Consider the following 20502-nt stretch of genomic DNA (forward strand, 5'->3'; position numbering starts at 1 on the left):
AAGGACCTAGGTTCAAATTTGGCCTCAGACACTTCCTAGCTGTGTGGCCCTGGGCAAGTCATTTAACCCCATTTGCCTGGCCCTTGCCCTTTTTAGAGGTGTTACTAGGACAGAAAGTAAAAGTTATTATTTTTTTTAAAAGAACGGATGGCAAATTATCTTGAACTATTTGGACCCACTTCATGCTCCCAATCTTGGAAACTTTTGCCTGAACCTAAATGTTATCTCTTCACTGACTCTTCAAATGCTCTTGATACTTTGGCATTAGTTCACTCTTCTAACAGAGACCCTACCTCCCATCCCTGGTCCCTAGGCAAATCATTTGCCCTTTATAAGGCTCAGGATCAAAGGTCCCCAAATCTCTGGATTGTAAAGGGCTCAATGGTCATAAACTCCCATTCATATATGAAAATGAATTCTCTCTAAAATGTACACAACCTTTGCATCGTAAATGTCCATATACTAAGTATCAATTCAAGATAAAAGAGCAGTAAGGGCTAGGCAATGGGGGTTCGGTGACTTGCCCAGAGTCACTCAACTAGATGGAGTCTGAGACCAGATTTGAATCCTGGTCCTCCCAACTCCAGGTCTGACTCTTTATGCACTGTGCTACCCAGCTGCCTCAATTGAATCTTTTCTTAATTGGCATGGTATGAGAAGACTTCAAATACTTGAAGCTAAGCTATCATGCTTCCCCATAAGACTTTTCTTTTCTAGGCTAAATATCTCTGCTTTCTTCAGTTGAGATTTGTATGGCATGAACAACCCTGTACCATCTTTGTTGTCCTTCACTGGATGCCTTCCAGCTTATTAACATCCTCCTAAATTGTAATGCCCCAAACAGAACACAATTCTATATTCAATATATGCCCTTGTAACCAGGTAGGATCTCAGAATTTTAACATCTTTTTTTGTTTTTATCCCAATGTCACTTCTGAATATAATCCTTCCCTCTCTTATCCAGTGAGCCATCCCTTGCAACAAAGAATTTTTTTTAAAGGGGAAAGAAGAAATTCAGGAAAACTGACCAACACACAGCCAGTCTGAAAGTATATGCAATATCCAGGAGTAGTTTACTATAACCTAACCATTTGAAACACATAGATCTTATAGAGGACAATTAGGGGATTTCCAGGGGGAAATCTTTCAAGAGATCTTTGATCAGAGAGTATGGGGATAACATTGTTGTTAAATCAGTGTCAACAAGGGTGTTCTCAGCAACTATCTGAGTCTCTGGCAACATCTAATGCTGTCTGGTTTTCCAAATGGAATATGATTAAATGGCTTTGAGTGTACCTTTACTGAGACATATAATCCCATGAAATACCTGGGAGGAGTTAATACCCTAATCTGTGCCCTCTTCCAGTTTCCTGCCCTAAATCCCTGCTTCAAGGGGACTTATAACTGAGACCAGACCCTGGCAGAATCAGAGCTAAAGCTCATCAGAAAGGAAACCACTTAGTTCCTATTGATCAATTTTGTCTCAGACTATTCTTTGAAAGTGAGCATCGGCCTCTCCATCACACTGTAGGCTGCTAACCTCAAGGATGGGAGAAGTGACAGCCGCAGAAGTGGAAAAGTTCCTGGATGCTAACGTTAGCTTTGCTAAACACTACTACAACCACCAGTTCAGGGCCAAAGTCATCTCTGAGCTACTGGGTGCCAAGGAAGCAGCTGTTGATTTTAGCCACTTCCACTCCTTGACCAGTGTGGAAGAGAGTGAAATTGTTTTCGACCTCCTCCGAGATTTCCAGGAGAACCTGCAAGCTGAGAAATGTATGTTCAACGTCATGAAGAAGTTGTGTTTTCTCCTTCAGGCAGACCGAATGAGTCTGTTCATGTACCGGGCCCGGAATGGCATTGCAGAGCTTGCCACCAGGCTCTTCAATGTCCATAAAGATGCAGTCTTGGAGGACTGCTTGGTGATGCCTGACTCAGAGATCGTCTTCCCCCTGGATATGGGTGTGGTGGGCCACACTGCACATGCAAAAAAAATTGTGAACGTCCCCAATACAGAAGAGGTATTTAATGCCCCATTTGTCCAGGGGACTCCTGGGTCTATGGGGATGGGGGTGGAGTGAGAATGGGACAGTTCTTATTCCTTTGTGAAGCAAAAAAGGGAGTTCTTAACCAGGAGTGGGCCATCCAGTTAACTCTCTCTATAAAGAGTGATTCCATGGTGTGGCAGCTGTTTCAGGAGATTGGGGTACTCTTTTTTTCAAAAGGTCTGTTGGATGGGTTATAGTTGCTATACTGCCAAAGTGGTGCATGGCACAAAAATGTTTGTAGAAGCCCTGACTTCGTGCAAATGTGATCTAGGAAGTGAGGCAAATATGTGTGTGTGTGTGTGTACGTGTGTATCACAAATAACATATGCAATATATTATATATGACATATATATTAGATTTAAATTAATTTTTTTGCTGATTCCCTCTCTCCTTCCCTTCCCCCATTAGAGAAGGCATCATTTAACAAAAAGATATATGTATATGTGAAACTATGTCTTGCTTATTTCTTTTTAATGAGTTCTTTCTCTAGAGGGGAAAATGCATGAGTCCATTCTTCAGACAATATTTCTGTTGTTGTATATAATGTTCTCTTTGTTCTGCTTGTTTCACTCTTCATAAATTCATGTATTTCTTTCCATTTAAAAAAATTAACTTGTTTCTCATTTCTTATGACAAAAAGATATAGTGAACATTTACGGAACCAGTAGGGCTAGGATTATGAGAATACGTGGCTATTTCCTATTCCTCCAATATACAAATTCTTCAGATATATGATGCTTATTGGATTAGATGACTGTGTTTAACTCTTTGCTGTCATCAGAAATTTCAAAACTTAAAATGTAAAATTCTGCCTTCCCTATTATCTGTTTTTATTGCCTTGAGAATAAAAAAGAATTGGATTTGGAGTGAGAAGGCCTGGGTTTGAAGCCCAGCTCTTCTGCTTACTACCAGTGTGACCTTGAGCAAATTATTGGCATTCTCTGGATTTTGATTTCCTTCTCTGTGAAATGAGTCATTGTTCTAAGTGATACTAACTTTATAATCCTTTCAAGCTCTAATATCCTGTTTCTATGTCCTCAAGTTTAGGCATTTCCCCTAGGGCAGTGATGGGCAAACTATTGCACTGCCTGGGCCAGATGCTACCCCCTGAAATGTTCTATCTGGGCACTGGACATTATTCCTAATCTGACGAATACAACGAGTAGGATACAATACAATGAAACTTCGAAAGAGTTGCCTTAGAAACAGGCTGACAGATGAGTGTTTCCTTTCCTTTGGCCCCTTCTTTAAAAAGTTTGCCCATCACTGCCCTGGAGCTTCAAAATAGAGAGCTAGTAGTATATGTGACATTCCCATTATGAAGGTTTTGGTGAAAGAGGTGCTGACTTTGAAAGGAACCTGAAGGAGACAGCAGCCAAGACTGGAGTCCTGAGTTTAAATCTGGCTTAAGGCACTTCCTAAGTATGTGACCCTGGGCAAATAACTTAACTTCCATTGCTTAGCCCTTATTGCTCTTCTGAACCAATATACAAAATTGGTTCTAAGATGGAAGGGCGGGGATAGAGAGAGAAAACTGGAGAGAAAGAGAGAGAGACACAGAGAGAGAGACAACAGACACAGAGAGAAGGAAGGAAGGAAGAAAGAAAGGAGGGAAGGAAGAAGGGAAGGAAGGAAGGAAGAAGGGAAGCTGTTTGCATGGTTTCAAAGAGATTTTTGCAGCCTGGGAACTGGTATTAGGGAAGAGGGAAGTTGAGTAAGTAAAGTTGAAATTGCTGCCTATAAGAGAAGTCATTAGTTTCCCAAATATGGCTTTCCTCATGCCATTGGGCAATCTCCTTGTTGGGCTAGATTTCTTATACTTTCCATTAATATTGCATTGTTGACACTGATTTTCAGTGGTCCTGGCACTGTCTACCAAAGAAGGACAATGTTTTTCATTAGTCTGTTAATATAACCTTTTCTTTCTCTCCTTGGCATATCCAGGGCAAAAAAATGAGGAAACTAGTTTTGAGTTACATAAAGGAGAGGCTTATAAATCAGTTTTTGTTGGCATTATATTGATAAAAATCATTTACATAGAATCATAGGACAATAAGGATATGAGAATTGGAAAGAACCTTTAGAATTTTTTAGTCCAGTCTCGTATTTTATAGAAAAGGAAGTTGAGGCCCAGAGAGAGGAAAGCGATTTCCCCATATCATACAGAAAGCTGGTAGTACTAATTGTTCTCATTTTAAAGGTGAAGAAATTGAAATTCACAAATGTCAGTGGTCATATAGCTAGTTCATAAAAAGAGTAAAATCTAATTTTAGAGATTATATCTTTTATTTCTACAAATGAATTTTGTTATTACTTTATTGAGTGCCCCAAAGTAAGGCCATATGCTGGACAAAACTCCCTAGTGAAGCCAAAACAGATTAAAATCTCACTGGGAATATATAACAAAATAAATAAAAATGGAATGCAATATAATGTTAATGAGATTTTCTAAGTCAATATATACTGGCAGCAGGGATCTATTTCTTTTTTCTTAATTATTGATCAATTTTAATGAAGTCTTTGGGGGCAGCTAAGTGGTGGCTCACTGGATTGAAAGCCTGGCCTTTATTTTTTAAAATTTCTTAATTTTAATTTTTAATATTTTCCCATAGTTACATATTTCATGTTCTTTCCCTCTCCCCCAAACCTCCCCACCTCTCTGTAGCCAACTCACAATTCCACTGGGTTTTACATGTATCATTAATTAATTAATTCCATTTATTGATAGTGGGACTAGAGTTATCATCTTTAATGTCTACCTCCCCAATAATATCCCCATCAGCCCATGTGTTCAAGCTGTTGTTTTTCTTCTGTGTTTCTCCTCCCACAGTTCTTCCTCTGAATTTTGCTAGTTTTCTTTCTCATAAGTCCCTCAGCCTTGCTCTGGATCCTTGCATTGCTGCTAGTAGAGAAGTCCATTATGTTCAATTGTGCCACAGTGTATCAGTCTGTGTACAATGTTCTCCTGGATCTGCTCCTTTTACTCTGCATCAATTCCTGGAGGTCTTTCCAGTTCACATGGAATTCCTCCAGTTTATTATTCCTTGGAGCACAATAGTATTCCATCGCCAACAGATACCACAATTTGTTCAGCCATTCCCCAATTGAAGGACATTCTCTCATTTTCCAATTCTTTGCCACCACAAAGAGTGTGGCTATAAATATTTTTGTACAACTGTTTTTCCTTATTATCTCTTTGGGGTATAATCCAAGCAGTGCTATGGCTGGATCAAAAAGCAGCTAGTCTTTTAAAGCCCTTTAAGTATAGTTCCAAATTGCCATCCAGAATGGTTGGATCAGTTCACAACTCCACCAGAAGAGCCTGGCCTTTAGACAGTAAATCTTGGGTTCAAATCTGTCTCAGACATTTCCTAGCATGTGATCCTGGACAAGTCACTTAACTCCAATTGCCAGCCTTTACTGCTCTTCTGAATTAGAACCAATACTTAGTATGATTCTAGGACAGAAGGTAAAGGTTTAAAAAAAATAGAAACTAGCTCATATGAAAAACATAGTTTGTGTGACTGAAAATTTTCCATAGGTCAATAGTGTAATGTAAGAGAAAAAAGCTAATATAAATAGACTGTGTTAATAGAATCCTACTTTGCAGGGTGCAGGAAGCGATGCTACTATCCTTGGCCCTGGTCAAATCCCTCTTGATATCCGGGTCTTGGCTACATATTTTAAAAGGACAATTAGCAGCTTGGTGTGCATAGTCATAAAAAGATGACTAAAATGAGGATGGGATTCCTGATGCTTGGTTGGAAAAACTAGGAGCGTTTAGGCTGGAGATGAAGAGACAGGGCCAGATTAGGCTCACTGTCTTCACCCAATTGCAGAATTGCAGACTGAAAAGAATATGACAGCTGGAAGGGACATTAGCAGCCATCTAATCTAACTCATTCTTAACAAATGGTTTTGAAAGCCTCTGTTTGAAGATTTACAAAGAGGTCACTTCCTAGCACAGGCCATTCTACTTTTCAGCAGCTCTAATTGTCAGTAAGTTTTCTTCTGGCAAGTCTAAACTTACCTTTTTGCACTTTCTGTCTATTCTTCCTGGTTTTGCCTCTGGGACCAGAGTGTTGTTCTGTGGGAAGGCCTGTTACACAGAAGAAAAATTTAAATCATTCTGTGGGAATCCAGATAGAAAAATTATGAGAGTGGACACCGCGCAGAGAGATTTTTAAAAAACATTTATTAATATTTATTTTTTAGAAAAGTTAACATGGTTACATAATTCATGCTCTTACTTTCCCCTTCACCCCCCCTCCCCAAGCTCTCCCCTCACCCCCTTGGCTGATGTGTATTTCCACTGGTTTTAACATGTGTCATTGATCAAGACCTATTTCCAAACTGTTACACAGAGAGATTTTCATTCAATATAAGAAAGAACTTTCTAGGACATTAATCAATAAGCATGTGATATAATATCCTCAAAGTGGTAGTGACACATTCATAAAGATAGATGTGATAGGAAAAAGGCAGAGGATCAGCAGGAAAAGATGGGCGCTTATAGGCTATTTGTCATGAGATCACTAAGTGTCTGCAGTTCAGAAACTTTCCCACTCATGCTTCAGTTTGCTTTTCTATAAAATAAAGGAAATCGGTTACTTATTCTCTAATATCTCTTGTTGCTCTGATATCCTGTAGTGGATTTCATGAAACAATAATAAACACATAATATGTTAGATGCAAATATGAGAAATTTGAAGCCAAAATTAGATATGTGAGATGTATTTTGAGCACGTGAACCGGACTTACCTTTATGAATGTGTCACTACCACTTTGAAGATACCATATCACATGTTTATTGATTAATAACCTAAGAAGATATTAGCTAAATCCTCAGCTCCTAGTTTAATTATAGCAGAAGAAGCTTACCCTAATTTCTTTACCCTTCAACTAACTTGAAACCACATTATCAACACTAATGCTGAATGCTCATGTAACTGAACCCTTTGATTCTTTGATAGCTCTGGGATCCCAAGTAGAAATGATCTGTCCCTTATAACATTTCTCATAGCATCACTGTGGATAGCTCCTTTACACTTAAACAATTCTAATTTATGCTACAATTATTTGAGTAGTCTTATCTCTCTCTGAGACTGTAAGTCTCTTGGGACTGGGATCAATCAGGTTGTTTCATCTTTGTATTTCCAGTGCTAGCACTGTGCCTTACCTTAATCATAATAATATGTCATTAGGGGAACCATAAGATCAAAAGCTGAAAAGGACCTTAGAGGTAAGCGATCAAGTTTGACAAAAGAAGAAACTAGAACATAGAGAAAGAAATGACATTCATTGGGGCAGCCAGGAAGGACAGTGGAGAGAGCACTTAATCTGGAGTCAGAAGGAGCTGAGTTCAAATGTGACCCCAGACACTTATTAACAGTGTGAGCCTGGGCTAGTCACTTAACCTCTCTTTGCCTCAATTTCCTCAGCTGTAAAATGAGGATGATAATAGCACCCTCCCAGGTTTATTGTGAGGATCAAATAAGATAGTATTTGTGAAGTGTGTAGCACGGTGCCTGGCACACAGCAAGCCCTATATATACATGTTAGTTATCATCATCATCCTCATTATTATTTTTCAAGGTTGTGGAGGCAGAGCTTGGAATTCAAAGCCAGGTGTTTTTTCAACTATACTGATATTAAGCTCTTCCAATTCACAACAACTGGAAGTCTTATTAGTGGGTGAGCTCTTCAAATGGTCCTGAAAATGATCTCCATCAGTAAGCTTGTTTGACCGTGGGCAAATCATTTCACATAGGTACTCAACAAATATTTGTTCAGTTTAAGTGAATTGAAATAAATCTTTTATTTATATATAAATTCAGGTATCCTTTCCCTAACCAAAGACAACTATTGTACTTGTGACCTTGATTCCCTACTAGTCTTTTCTGGTAGTTTGTCCTTTAGATAGTTCCTTCTTTCTTCATAATCTTAGTCCCTAACCATTGACTTTCCCCCCTATAGCTACATATATGCTCAGATCTCCTCCATCCTTCAAAAATCCTCACTAGACTTTCCCATCCCCTCAACCTTATCATTCTTTATCTCTTCTCCCTTTCACTAGCAAACCCTGTAATATTAAGATAATAAATGATGTTAATAAGGAGGATACTGTGGTAATATACTTTGCTGGATGATCACAAAGTATTTTCAGCTCTCCTCCTTGAAAGCCCAAGATTGAACTTCTTCACTGAGTCAGTATACAAATTATTTGGAGACTAATATATATATATATATATATAATCTATTTATTTATGTTATATAATAAGGAATAAGGATTTGTAATAGCAGGATGCCTTAACTCTAAGGGAAGCTAGATTCTCCACTCAATCCTCTTTCACCTCATGGTGAATTTCTTCAAATCTTGAGAATTCACTCAAGCTACTCTCAAAACTCCTTATCAATAACTAAAACCCCGTAAAAATGCTATCTGACTAAGCTATCTATAATCCTTATATAAAAGTAAATTATTTATATTAAAAGTGTCTCTAAGTAGGCAAAATCAGTGAGCCAAAATGTTTCAGAGTCTCACTGAGCAGGGTGTGGCTCTGAGATAAAACTCAGAGTCCAGACATGCAGGTCTTCTGGTCTTCTCCTTTTACACAAAAGTTCCCACAGCAGCAGGTATGTACCAGTCTTCTTCCAGATGGTTTTCCACAGTGAGGAAAGAACAAAACCTCAAGATATTTCTAGGGTTTCTCTCTCTTTCCTGTCACAAGCAGAGCTATATCGAGAGAGAGAGAGAGAGAGAGAGAGAGAGAGAGAGAGAGAGAGAGAGAGAGAGAGAGAGAGAGCGCACTGAGTTGGCTAGTTTCCACAGAAGTCAGAGACTAAACTGCCTCAGAAGTCTTCTTGACCCTCCCCTTTCAAAATTCCAAGCCTCACACCAAAACTTCTTTCTTGCTTCAGTCATTGTCCAGCCTCTGGGGCAGCCTTACAAAATTCCTTATCTTATCAAAGCTTATCAATATGTTCTTTCTATAACTCCTAGAAAAAATTATCCTCTTTCCTTGCTACACTGTCACTTCTCACTGTTTCAATCATTTGCATTGTGACTTTTAATCCCACCACCTAATTAAAACCTTTTTTTCTAAGGTTACAAATGATCTCCTAACTGCTAAATCGAAAAAATTTTTATCAGTCCATACCCTTCTTGATCTCTCTTTAGCTTTCACTGTTGACTGCTCCCTCCTTGTAGGCACTCTACCCTCCCTGGGTTTTCTTGACTGCATTATCTTGGTTTTCTTCTTACCTATCTGATCACTCTTTCTTAGTGTCCTTTGCTGGATAATTATTCATCTCTTGCCCTTTTTATTATTAATTTTTATTTTATTTTGTATATTTTCCCATTATTACATATTTCATGTTCTTTCCCTCTCCCCCAAACCCTCCCACCCTCCCAATGCAGCTAATGCACAATTCCACTGGGTTTTACATGTATAATTGATTAAGACCTATTTCCATTTATTGATAATTGGACTAGAGTTATCGTCTTTAGCGTCTACCTCCCCAATAATATCCCCATCAGCCCATGTGTTTAAGCAGTTGTTTTTCTTCTGTTTTTACTCCCATAGTTCTTCCTCTGAATTTTGCTAGTTTTCTTTCTCATAAGTCCCTCATCCTTGGATCCTTGCATTGCTGCTAGTAGAGAAGTCCATTATTTTCTATTGTACCACAGTGTATCAGTCTCTGTGTACAATGTTCTCCTGGATCTGCTCCTTTCGCTCTGCATCAATTCCTGGAGGTCTTTCCAGTTTACATGGAATTCCTCCAGTTTATTATTCCTTTGAGCACAATAGTATTTCATCACAAACAGATTCCACAAGTTGTCCAGTCATTCCCCAATTGAAGGACATTCCCTCATTTTCCAATTTTTTACCACCACAAAGAGCGCGGCTATAAATATTTTTGTACAACAGTTTTTCCTTATTATCTCTTTGGGGTATAAACCAAACAGTGCTATGGCTGGATCAAAATCTTGCCCCTCTTTTGCATGAGTATATCTTGGAGTTGTACCCTGGGCCTCCTCTTCTCTCTCAGAGAGCTCATCATTTTCCACGAATCCAATTATTATCTTTTTATAGCTGATCCCCACATCTACATATGCATTTACATCCCTATTTCTTTCCTAAATTGTAATTTCCTATTGCACATTGATTGTTATAATCGTCATCTAAAAGTAGCACTGAACTATCAATAATATGAAATTAGGTCTTGATCAATGATACATGTAAAACCCAGTGGAATTGTGCGTCGGCTAAGGGGGTTGTGGGACTTGGGGGGAGAGGGAAAGAACATGAAATATGTAACTATGGGAAAATATTCAAAATAAAAATAATAAAATAAAATAAAATATCTATTGAGATAATTTAAAAAAATAAAAGTTGCATTGACATCTCAAATACAAAATATCTAAAATAGAAATTGTTTTCTTCTCCCCCAAATTCCCCTTCGTATGATTTCCATATTTCTGTCAAAGACTACTATTATTTTTCTAGTCACTCAGGTTTGCAACATCTTTACTTTCCTATCCTCCCATATCCAATCAGTTGCTGAGTCCTGTTGATCTTATTTCCACAGCCTTTCTCACACCTGTTCCCTTCTCTCCACTCAGACACTCTTTAAATTTGTAGTCTTAAAGAACAAGTCTGATCACACTGCTTTCCTTCTGAAGAAGATTCAGTGGCTCCCCTTTAAACCTAAGATAAAATACAAATTCTGTTTGGAATTAAAAGTTCTCTACAATCTGGTGATAATTTACTCTTCAAATTATTTGCCTGCATATAGTCTATGCTCTAGCCAAACTATCTTACTTGCTTTTTCACACAGTTCTATCTCTTATCTCCATGAAACATTGTCTTCCATTCCTGGAAGTCACTCACTTCTCACTTCACATTATCCCTAACTTCTAACTGCTAAGAATAGCACATCTGTCATTATCATCTAAAGAATTTGGGATCCATAGATACCTAAGTGAGCCCATTAAAAGAATTCAGGGAGTCTATGAACTTTGATGGGAAAAAAAGATTATATTTTCAATTCACTAACCTCTAACTGAAATTTAGTACTTTCTTTAGTTATAGATTAGGGGGAAAAAAGCTCTGTGATGATGTGGGTTCAGATCCCCGATCTGTCACTTATTGACTGTGTGACCAGGAGAAACTTCCCTTCTCTGGGTCTAAATTTCATCATCAACAAAATGAAGAGGTTGGACTGGGTGATTGCTGTGGCCCCTTTGGACTCTAAAAGTCATTGTGTCTATAAGTTCTGTAATATGTGATTCCTATTTTGCCTTTGTTTTCTTGTTATGAAGAAAACAGAAATGATTTACCATAGATCAAGAGAAATGAATTGGGTTGTCTTTTTTTTTAATGACTCTAATGACAGACTCATGCATTTATTCCTTTGTTTATTAGGATGAGCACTTTTGTGACTTTGTTGATGATCTCACGGAATACAAGACCAAGAGCATTTTGGCTTCCCCAATAATGAATGGAAAAGATGTTGTATCTGTAATTATGGCTGTGAACAAAGTGGATGGATCATGTTTTACCAAGAGAGACGAAGAGGTAAGGAAATCTTATAAATAGGCAACCATAAGTCCTGTCATTGATATTAGCATTAGTGGCTCATATGTAAGCAGAATTAGAAATATAATATACCCAATAATTACAATAATGTAAATGGAATGAACAACACCAAAATGAAATCAAAGAATAATTGTAATAAACAAATAGCTACAGAAAAGAGGTGAGAAAATGCCCTTCTCTCTTCTCTTCTTTATAGAGGTCATGAGGGTGGGGAGACTATGGCCATATAACATTGTACATATTATCAAATATGATAAAATATTGGTTAGTCTTGATAAAAATGTTTCCCTTTTTTGTTACACATGTCATAAGTAGTTTTGTAATAACTGAGGAAACAAAGTCTAAGCTATGTAATTTATTATCAAACACATGCATAATAAACTGAGTCAAAGACCCTTCAGCATGCATAAAAACCTCAAATATAGAGTTTGCACAGTTTTTACACATTAAAAGAAAATAATAAATAAGAATAAGAACAGGATGTAGGATTAGGTGATTTGATTACTGATTGGAGAATCAAGTTGGGACTTTCCAAGTTAGGAGAAGGTGAGTGAGTAGGTAGAATTCCCTGCAATCTTGTGACTTACAAGAAAACAAAACAGAAGTCAGAATATGGAGGTTGTTCACAAAACGGAGTCAGTTTGGTTTTCACAATTACTCCCTTTGATCATTGGTGGGGTAGTATTCCCATTCCTCTTGGATCACTATCTATAAACCTAATCTATAATATTTTTTATATACCCAGTATCAATGTCACAAGCATCACAGACCAAGAAAATCCCAGTGGGAAGCATCTTTTTGCATAGCTACTAATACAGAGTCTAAGAATATTAATGAAGCATAAAGCAAAGAGAGGCCATTTATCTATAGCTGTCAATATGCCATTTCCCTGCATCCAGATGAACCAGGAGGAGGGATTCCACCTGAGGTCACTTGATTTAGGCAATTATGTTCCTGCTATAACCTGTTGGATTTCCTGAAGGCTCATCACAACCTCTCCAAATTGATTAATGTAGGAACAAGATTGATTGATCATAGCACAAGCTCCTCCTTGGTAAGCTACAATAAGGTTTAAGACAATTGTTTTCAGTAATAGGGAGCACTACCAATCTATCAGTCTTTATGGTGGATATGATGCCCTACAGCACCATGAAACCAAGATCAAATGAAAGTATTGTACAGTCAGGATTGGGTTTGCACATCAAAACTGAATTAGAAGCTCTAGTCTAGTATATAATAAGCAACCAGAAATCAGATTACTAACTTTAAAGGAGACATGGAGTTTACCAGTGCAGTGAGAGGTATAAATTGCAATAACTGGGGGAAGGACATTAGGATTAGGAAACAAAAAGATTCCTATCAGAATTTAAGGTTCCCACCCCTTCCCACATGCTGTCTTGCTGAAGACCCTCCCTGGGTTCTTCTAGAACTTCCTCTATTTTTATTCCTTAAGTTTTACTTCTTTGAACATTCTCTGGAAAAATGGTAGTTTTTTTTTTGTTTTTGTTTTTGTTTTTTTTGACACTAAAAGCATTTGTGCAGCTCCTGATTCCCTGATACAGCTTGAAAGGGAGGTGGAGCTACTTAGCCATGGACCAGGATAGTCTGAGCCTTGCAGTGATTTCCAAAGTAGGTGCTACTGCCCCCTGGTGGGTGCTGCAGCAATCCAGAAGAGCAGCGATGGCCACAGGTGCATTTATCTTTCCTATTAATTGCTATTAAAATAAAAAAAATCATTTCCAGGGGGCTAAGTAATATTTTTTTTCTGGAAAGGGGTCGGTAGGCCAAAAAAGTTTGGGAACCACTGGTCTAAGGTTTTGGCTTAGATTTTTCTTTTATCTCTTCCCTCAAAAACACATTTTTAAGGTCACCAATGCCCTGTTCATGGCAGGGCAGCTCTTAAGAAAATATTTTTGCATTTCTGGCTGTGATTGACTAGAAAAAGTTCATCAATAATTTGTGCATCTCATAGGTCAAATGGGTTTAATCCCACATACCACGTAGCATTATTACACAGCCTGTCATAAAAACGGTTAGAGGTTTCATTTTCTTTCTAGAGAGTTTCTTAGAACTTACTCCAATTTTCAGGGTGGACAGCACATGCTTCCATGCAGTCTTTTCAAACTAGCCTGCCTCCAAAGAGACCAGGTCACCCCCAACTCCTATTTTTCTGTAACTTAGCCAGAGCTGAGTTTGAAAATGCAAATATTTCTCTTTAATGGATACCAGATGTCTCCCTAGCCTGCTGTAGCCTGGCATAGTTAGCTAGAACATTAAGGTTCCAACGAGACTCTTATAACAGTTAATTAGGTAGACCTATAGGGCAAACAGATAATCCAGCGATTGGGGCTTATCTGTTTGCAGCCTTAACAGTGGCAGCTCTTTTCCCTAGGGAGAGTAAGGACTCCATTAAATCAGTCATCTCTCCAGGTGGAGTTATAACCTCTAAATATGGCCCGAAATTGGGTTGTAACAGCCCCAGAGTATTTGCCAAATCTAGGAATGTCTTTCTTCCTGGTGGAAGGTCAAAGGGACTGTAAAGTTGGTGACTTCCTATAAATAACTAGAATATCCTTGTTAGTTGGATCAGGTACAGCCTATCCCAGAGAAGAAAGACACCTGCAGCAGATCTCTCATGTTCAAAGGAGATCAAATCTCTTATTAAGAGTAGAAGAGGAATAAGATGAAGGAGTCAAGAGAGGAAGAGAACAAGCCTATATAGCAGCCTGCCTAGCAATGAAAAGTAGAGAAGTGAATGTGATAGGCGGGGTGGTATTAGACTGAAGAGGCTGGAGAAGAAGAGGCAAGCTAGGATATAAACAGAAAGCCCCTTAGCGGGTGCTGGGCACCATCCATCAAAGTAGCCCAGCAAAACCAATGTTGCATCTGAGGTGAATGAGGATTTTCAATAGCAACCTTTAATTTCTTCAATTTGTAATAAGTGGCCAAAACAATTACCAGCTGAATCTCTTGCAGTTTTAGATCAAATTCAATATCATAATTTTTGGTCATTCCCATTTGAAATGGTCCCAGAGTATTAAAATTTTTCCAAAAAGAGTTCCTTTTTGGTATGCTATTACCAGATCCTATANGTATTAAAATTTTTCCAAAAAGAGTTCCTTTTTGGTATGCTATTACCAGATCCTATAATTCCTTTAAGAAAGCTTTCCTAATAATATGGGAACTTGTCCAGCAGGGTGAGCTGCCTTAGCTTGGAAAATTTGAGATTGGGCAGGGAGTCTAACCTCTGGGGTGGTCTTCTACAACCTTTAGGGTAGTCTTCCATGAAGAAATCCCTTGATGAAAAATCAAGCAAAACACTTTAGGGTAGTTCTTCTGAAAGGCCATCTTGGAAGCCAGTCTCCTCTCAAACTCCTGACTAGTTTGGCAAAAACTGTCACAAGTGGATTTATAATAACTGAGGAAACAAAGCACAAACAATGCCATTTATTAGCAAAGGATGCATAATAACCTGGGTCAAAAGCCTTTCGGCAGACACAAAACCCTCAAGTACAGATTTTTCCATAGATTTTTATACATGAAAAGAAAACAATAAATAAAATTTAGGCTTAGGTAATCTGATTTCCTATTGGAGGATAGATTTGGGACTTTCTGAATAGGGAGTGGGGTAAGCAAAAAGGCAGAATTCCCTGAAATTGGGATTTTTAGGAAAATGAACCAGAAGTCTCAAAATGGTGATTATTCACAAAATAGATTCATTTTGGTTTTCACATAAGAGATGGACTAATGGAATTAAAGGGAGATAGATGTGCTCAGAAATGAAGATGATATAAAAATATTGATAACAATAAAAATTTAAAATTGTCAAAACACACTTAAAACATGCTTCATAGCTTACCAAGATATTTCCATCAAATCACTTTGAGTCATAGATAGAATGGGTTTTCAAACTGAGGCCTGGAAAGATTAAGTAACTTATTCATACTAACACAGCTGGTGAGTGGCAAACTTAAAAGTAGAATTCAGACATTCTTATTCTAATTTAAGTGATCTTTCAATTACATCATAACCATCCTCAATGTCTTCTAGCTTTCAGTGACTCCTAAATTATACATTGAAGCTGAGTCCTGGAAATGGTCCTAAAGATAGACCTTGAGGCTAAATCTCATGTAACCTTAGACAAGTCACTATTCCTCTCTGAGTCTATTTTCCCATTTATAAAGTAATAGGAATGGGATGATCGGTTCCTTATAGCTTTGATTCTCTATGGATCTAAGATTCTATGAAAATCATCATGATACACTGAACATTGCTGGACTCAAAACCAGAGGGTTTGAATTCTCCTCTGCTACTTGCTACTTATGCAGCTATGGGAAAGTTATTTCACCTATCTGGTCTTTGGTTTCCTCATTCAGGACATGAATAGTTTGGACTGGATAACTGTGAAGGTCCCTGCTAGCTCTAAATCTGTGATCCTACCTAAGGAAAGGTATATACCACTTGAGGTTTATGAGCCTACCATACTGATAACAAGTACTCAGGTACATAGTAGCACCATGATCTCTGCTCTCCCAAAGGGTTCATTATCCTTCTCATCCTCCTTATACTCTGTTTGTATTTTAGATTCTAACGAAGTATCTTAATTTTGCAAATCTGATCATGAAGGTGTTCCATCTGAGCTACCTTCACAACTGTGAAACTCGCCGGGGCCAGGTAAGAAAACTGACCTGAAGGAACTCTACCCAGTTTGCTTGATTCTTAAAGCATTTACATAGGAGAGATTGGGAAAGAAACCCACTAATCCTGGACTCCTTGACCATATAGATTATCTGTTCCATTTAACTGTGAACTCTTCAGGAACAGGGATTTTCTTTTGTTTTTCTTTGCATACCCAAGCACTTAATACAGTGCCAAGCACATAGTTGGTGCTTATTCAATGCTGCCTGACTGACTGGATATTAATATTGCTGCATTAAAGTCATGCTAAGAAGGCTCCAAATTAATTTTTTGGAGCTAGAGGAACTGCTGCTACCATAACTAATCCTAAAATGCTTTTTCTTTGTTTTCATTTAGATACTCTTGTGGTCTGGGAGCAAAGTGTTTGAAGAACTTACAGACATCGAGAGACAGTTCCACAAAGCCCTTTACACAGTCCGTGCCTTTCTCAACTGTGATAGATACTCTGTGGGGCTCTTGGACATGACCAAGCAAAAGGTTAGGCAATCTATGGGGCAAACAATTTAAGTCAAGGTTAAGTTTGGTTTTGATGGAATAAATTTTCCCATACTCACCTGATATGCCTCAGGGAAAGTGTGGAAGAATTGGGGTTATACAGTGCACCTTATACATTGGTCATCTTTTTACAGCAAGGGTGTGGTGCATCTATTTCCCACAAAAAAGTCACTAATCTACACCTAGCAAGTTACTGAGCCAAAGGCTAGATTGCAGCAAAACATAATTCTGCTCACTAGGGTTGAATGAAAAGTAAACACACACCTTTGTTATCACCAATAAAATAGCAGTAGCAAGAGAGAGGAGAGGCAAAATGAAGAGCAAAATGGTGAAGGACAGAGAACCCAACATCATAAAGAATAAATACAATAAATGATGGAGAATTTACTTCTAGGTTATGGCTAACTATAGGAGAGAAAGTAAACAAAACAGGCAAAAGAGAGAGAATAAGAAATGAGAAGACAGAGAGAGAGCCAAGAAGGAGGCAAAGAGATATAGGAAAAGGTAGGAAGAGATTTAGAGATAGAAACAGTACCAGAAGGGAAACATATTTTAACAGGAAAGAATTATATAATATCATATGTGTAATATGATATTCTATAATAACAGAGAATTTCTTGAGTTGAAAGCACAATAGTGCTTTTTGAGTTCTTGGAAAATGCTGAATGGACTGAGTCATATACCTGACTTTTTTTTACCAGTCCACTTTTCCCTCTTCAGGAAGGTTGGGTCTCTTTACTCTCTCTGTCTTCTGGTCTGGCTCTCTCAAGGCAATTTTAAAATGAAGGACTTAAATTTGGAGGAGACCTTAAAGGCTGCCTAGTGTAAGCTTCTGAATTTTTCTGAGGAAGAAATTAAAGCTCAGAGAAATTAAATGATTCTCTGAAGGTCATACAGGTAGAAAAAAACAAAATCTAGCACCTCTGACTCTACTTCCGATATTCTTTCTATTGCCCTAAACAGCCCATTAGATTTGCTTCCCTATCAAGGATCTTTCTAAACTTAATCATATAATACTGAGTTTCAGAAGCTTCAGGAAGTTTCATTCTTTCAGAGAACTTAGGGATGGGATCCAAGCACGCAGCTCAACAAACGCCACTAAAAACGCAAGTTATATTTAAGTTGATCAGACCACACAGACAATGGCAGAGTAGGATGTTTCTCTGGCACTGACCTGACCAACATAGCTGAATTGTAAATCAGGATTAGCAAAGATTTGTAAAGTTCAACAACAGACTTCATGCTGTTCTTTCAGAAAAAAAGCCACTGTTGACTTAGTGAGTGCCTGAATGAAGAAGATTTATTATCACTATTCCAAAGAGTTATGGTTGCAGAATTTAACCCTAGGCCTAAGCCTGAAAAACAATATCTTGCTTTTAAAAAATTCTTTTCTGGAAGAACAACATCCCAAGAATATATTTGAATAGCGTCAACTCCGAAGGGAACAACTGAACCCTTTGGGAATACATGTTTATAATGACTTTAAAAAGAATGCTCCAGCTAGCAGAATGTTTACTCTATAGAGGAAACTACTAAGCAAAATCGCTTGAGCTGCCATTCTCCCAAGGTTTGAAAGGGTCTCTATACTGCTAGAGTTTCTTTGGATATCCAGTGTAGTAGGGTCTAGAGTCCTGGCTTTGAAGTCGGAGAATCCAGGTTCACATTTCAACTCTGATATTATTATCTCTTTAACCCTAGTCAAATCATGGTCCCTCTCTGGGTATCATTTCCCTCATATTTAAAATGAAAAGAATGAGAGGACTTGGGAGTTCTCAAGGTCCCTTTAAGACCTGAGCCCTATGATGCTAAACCCTGTGGAGGCACAGGATATGTCAGACTTTTCCCTTAGATTTTCTTTCCATGGGAGGAAGTTAAAAATCACATCAACACTCATCTGAGTGACATTTATAGCACTTTTTGGTACATAAAACATCACCCCTACAACTACCCTGTGAGGTATGTAGTGCAAGTATTAATAATCCTATTTTCAGATGAGAAAATTGAGTCTCAAAGAGGTTAAGAATTTGCTTATGGTATAGTCACACAGCTAGTATGTGTCAGGGTCAGAATTTAAATTGGTCTCTCCCAAGTACAAGTCCACTGCTCTTTCTCCTATATCACACATTCCCTGGAAGAAATTGGGTATTTGGCTGGTATACCCTCCCTTGTGGTCTTTTCTCATGGTAGATTAGTATAGCAGCAGAATCCTGGATGCTGACTGGTAGAATCTGTTGGAAGCCAACAAATGACGGTAAGAATTCTATCCAATTTATATGTAAACAGAGACTGGACTTTTATAGCTCTGCAGGAAAAAAAAAATTACTTACTTTGGTTTCTAGTAGCTCATAGGATCTTTTTTTTTAAACCCTTAACTTCTGTGTATTGGCTCCTAGGTGGAAGAGTGTTAAGGGTGGGCAATGGGGGTCAAGTGACTTGCCCAGGGTCACACAGCTGGGAAGTGTCTGAGGCCAGATTTGAATCTAGGACCTCCCGTCTCTAGGCCTAACTCTCAATCCATTGAGCTACCCAGCTACCCCAGCTCATAGGATCTTAGAAAACTGAATGAGAGGAATCCTAATGAGGCATCAGAGGAAGACACTAGTGGAACTGACATATACACTTAATTGTTTGTTTGTGGATTTTAAATCATACCTTATCAACTCTCCCTTTTGGCTATCCAAAGAGTGAACAGTCATTTAGGTCATGTAGACCTAGGAATCAATACCTGAAAGGAAATCTGTCGTGCTCTTTGAGGGAGATAATAAGTAACGAAAAAATAACAACTATGATTAGTAGAGAATGAGACAAAGATGATAGGGTCAAGCCAACCTCTTAGCAACTCAGCTTCTAGGCATTCAAGATTGTCCCTGAACTAAGACCACTCAAGAAAGCTTTAGGTTTATGATATATTATCATGGGATTCCAGCCTTTGCTTATCACAATAAGCTATCACTCACTTTTCTATATTCCAAGGTATTCCTTTGATTTGGTCATTCAATTTAATTCGGTTCTTTTATGTAGCATTTCTTATGTATAAGGTGCCATCTGGGTTAGGAGCTAATATTATAGGAAGAAATATAATCTCTAGGGTCCTTTACAGATCTAAATCTATAATTCTACGAGTCTACAAACAATGAATTTGGAATCAGAAGGTTTGACTTCAAATTTTGGCTATCCATTGTATTACCTGTCTAGCTTTGGACAAATCATTTTCCCTCTCCATGTCTCAAATTATTCATCTATAAATTGAAAGAGTAGATTGGGAATTATGTAAAAAAAGCCATTAAGATATCCGTAAATTAATATTCTTTATTCCTTTCGCCACTATTGGTCATATGAATACTGGCTTAAGAGTTGAAGTACCTGAATTAAAATCCAGGCTCTACCCCTACCCACCCATGTGACCAACAAGTCACCTAAAAGGCTAGTCACCTAATTCCTTTGGACTTCAGGTTCCTCAATCATAATTATGAAGTTGTTAGACTAGATGATCCCATAGATCCTTTTGAGGTCTTTTTCCTATTGATGGATACACATGAAGGTGATAAAAGAACAAAAAAAAAACTGGGGGAAGATGAACTAAAATATTTGTAGCAGTACTTTTGTGGTAGGAAAGAAAGAGAAAGGAAGAAGGAAGAAAAAGAAAGAAAGAAAGAAA

The 20502-nt window shown here is 38.0% G+C and overlaps 1 protein-coding gene across 1 annotated transcript in view; it reads left to right on the forward strand.

The window, feature by feature from the left end:
• Window positions 1-1547: 1547 nt before the first annotated feature.
• The window catches only part of PDE6A (phosphodiesterase 6A), a 114640-nt gene continuing 95685 nt past the window's right edge, over window positions 1548-20502 (forward strand). The window contains exons 1-4 of the mRNA XM_044659865.1: window positions 1548-2021; window positions 11478-11630; window positions 16236-16325; window positions 16686-16826. Coding sequence (XP_044515800.1) covers window positions 1548-2021; window positions 11478-11630; window positions 16236-16325; window positions 16686-16826 — 858 coding nt within the window. The remainder of the gene's footprint in view (window positions 2022-11477; window positions 11631-16235; window positions 16326-16685; window positions 16827-20502) is intronic.

The sequence above is a fragment of the Gracilinanus agilis genome, chromosome 2, assembly GCF_016433145.1.
Source record: "Gracilinanus agilis isolate LMUSP501 chromosome 2, AgileGrace, whole genome shotgun sequence".
In the NCBI taxonomy this organism is placed as follows: domain Eukaryota; kingdom Metazoa; phylum Chordata; class Mammalia; order Didelphimorphia; family Didelphidae; genus Gracilinanus; species Gracilinanus agilis.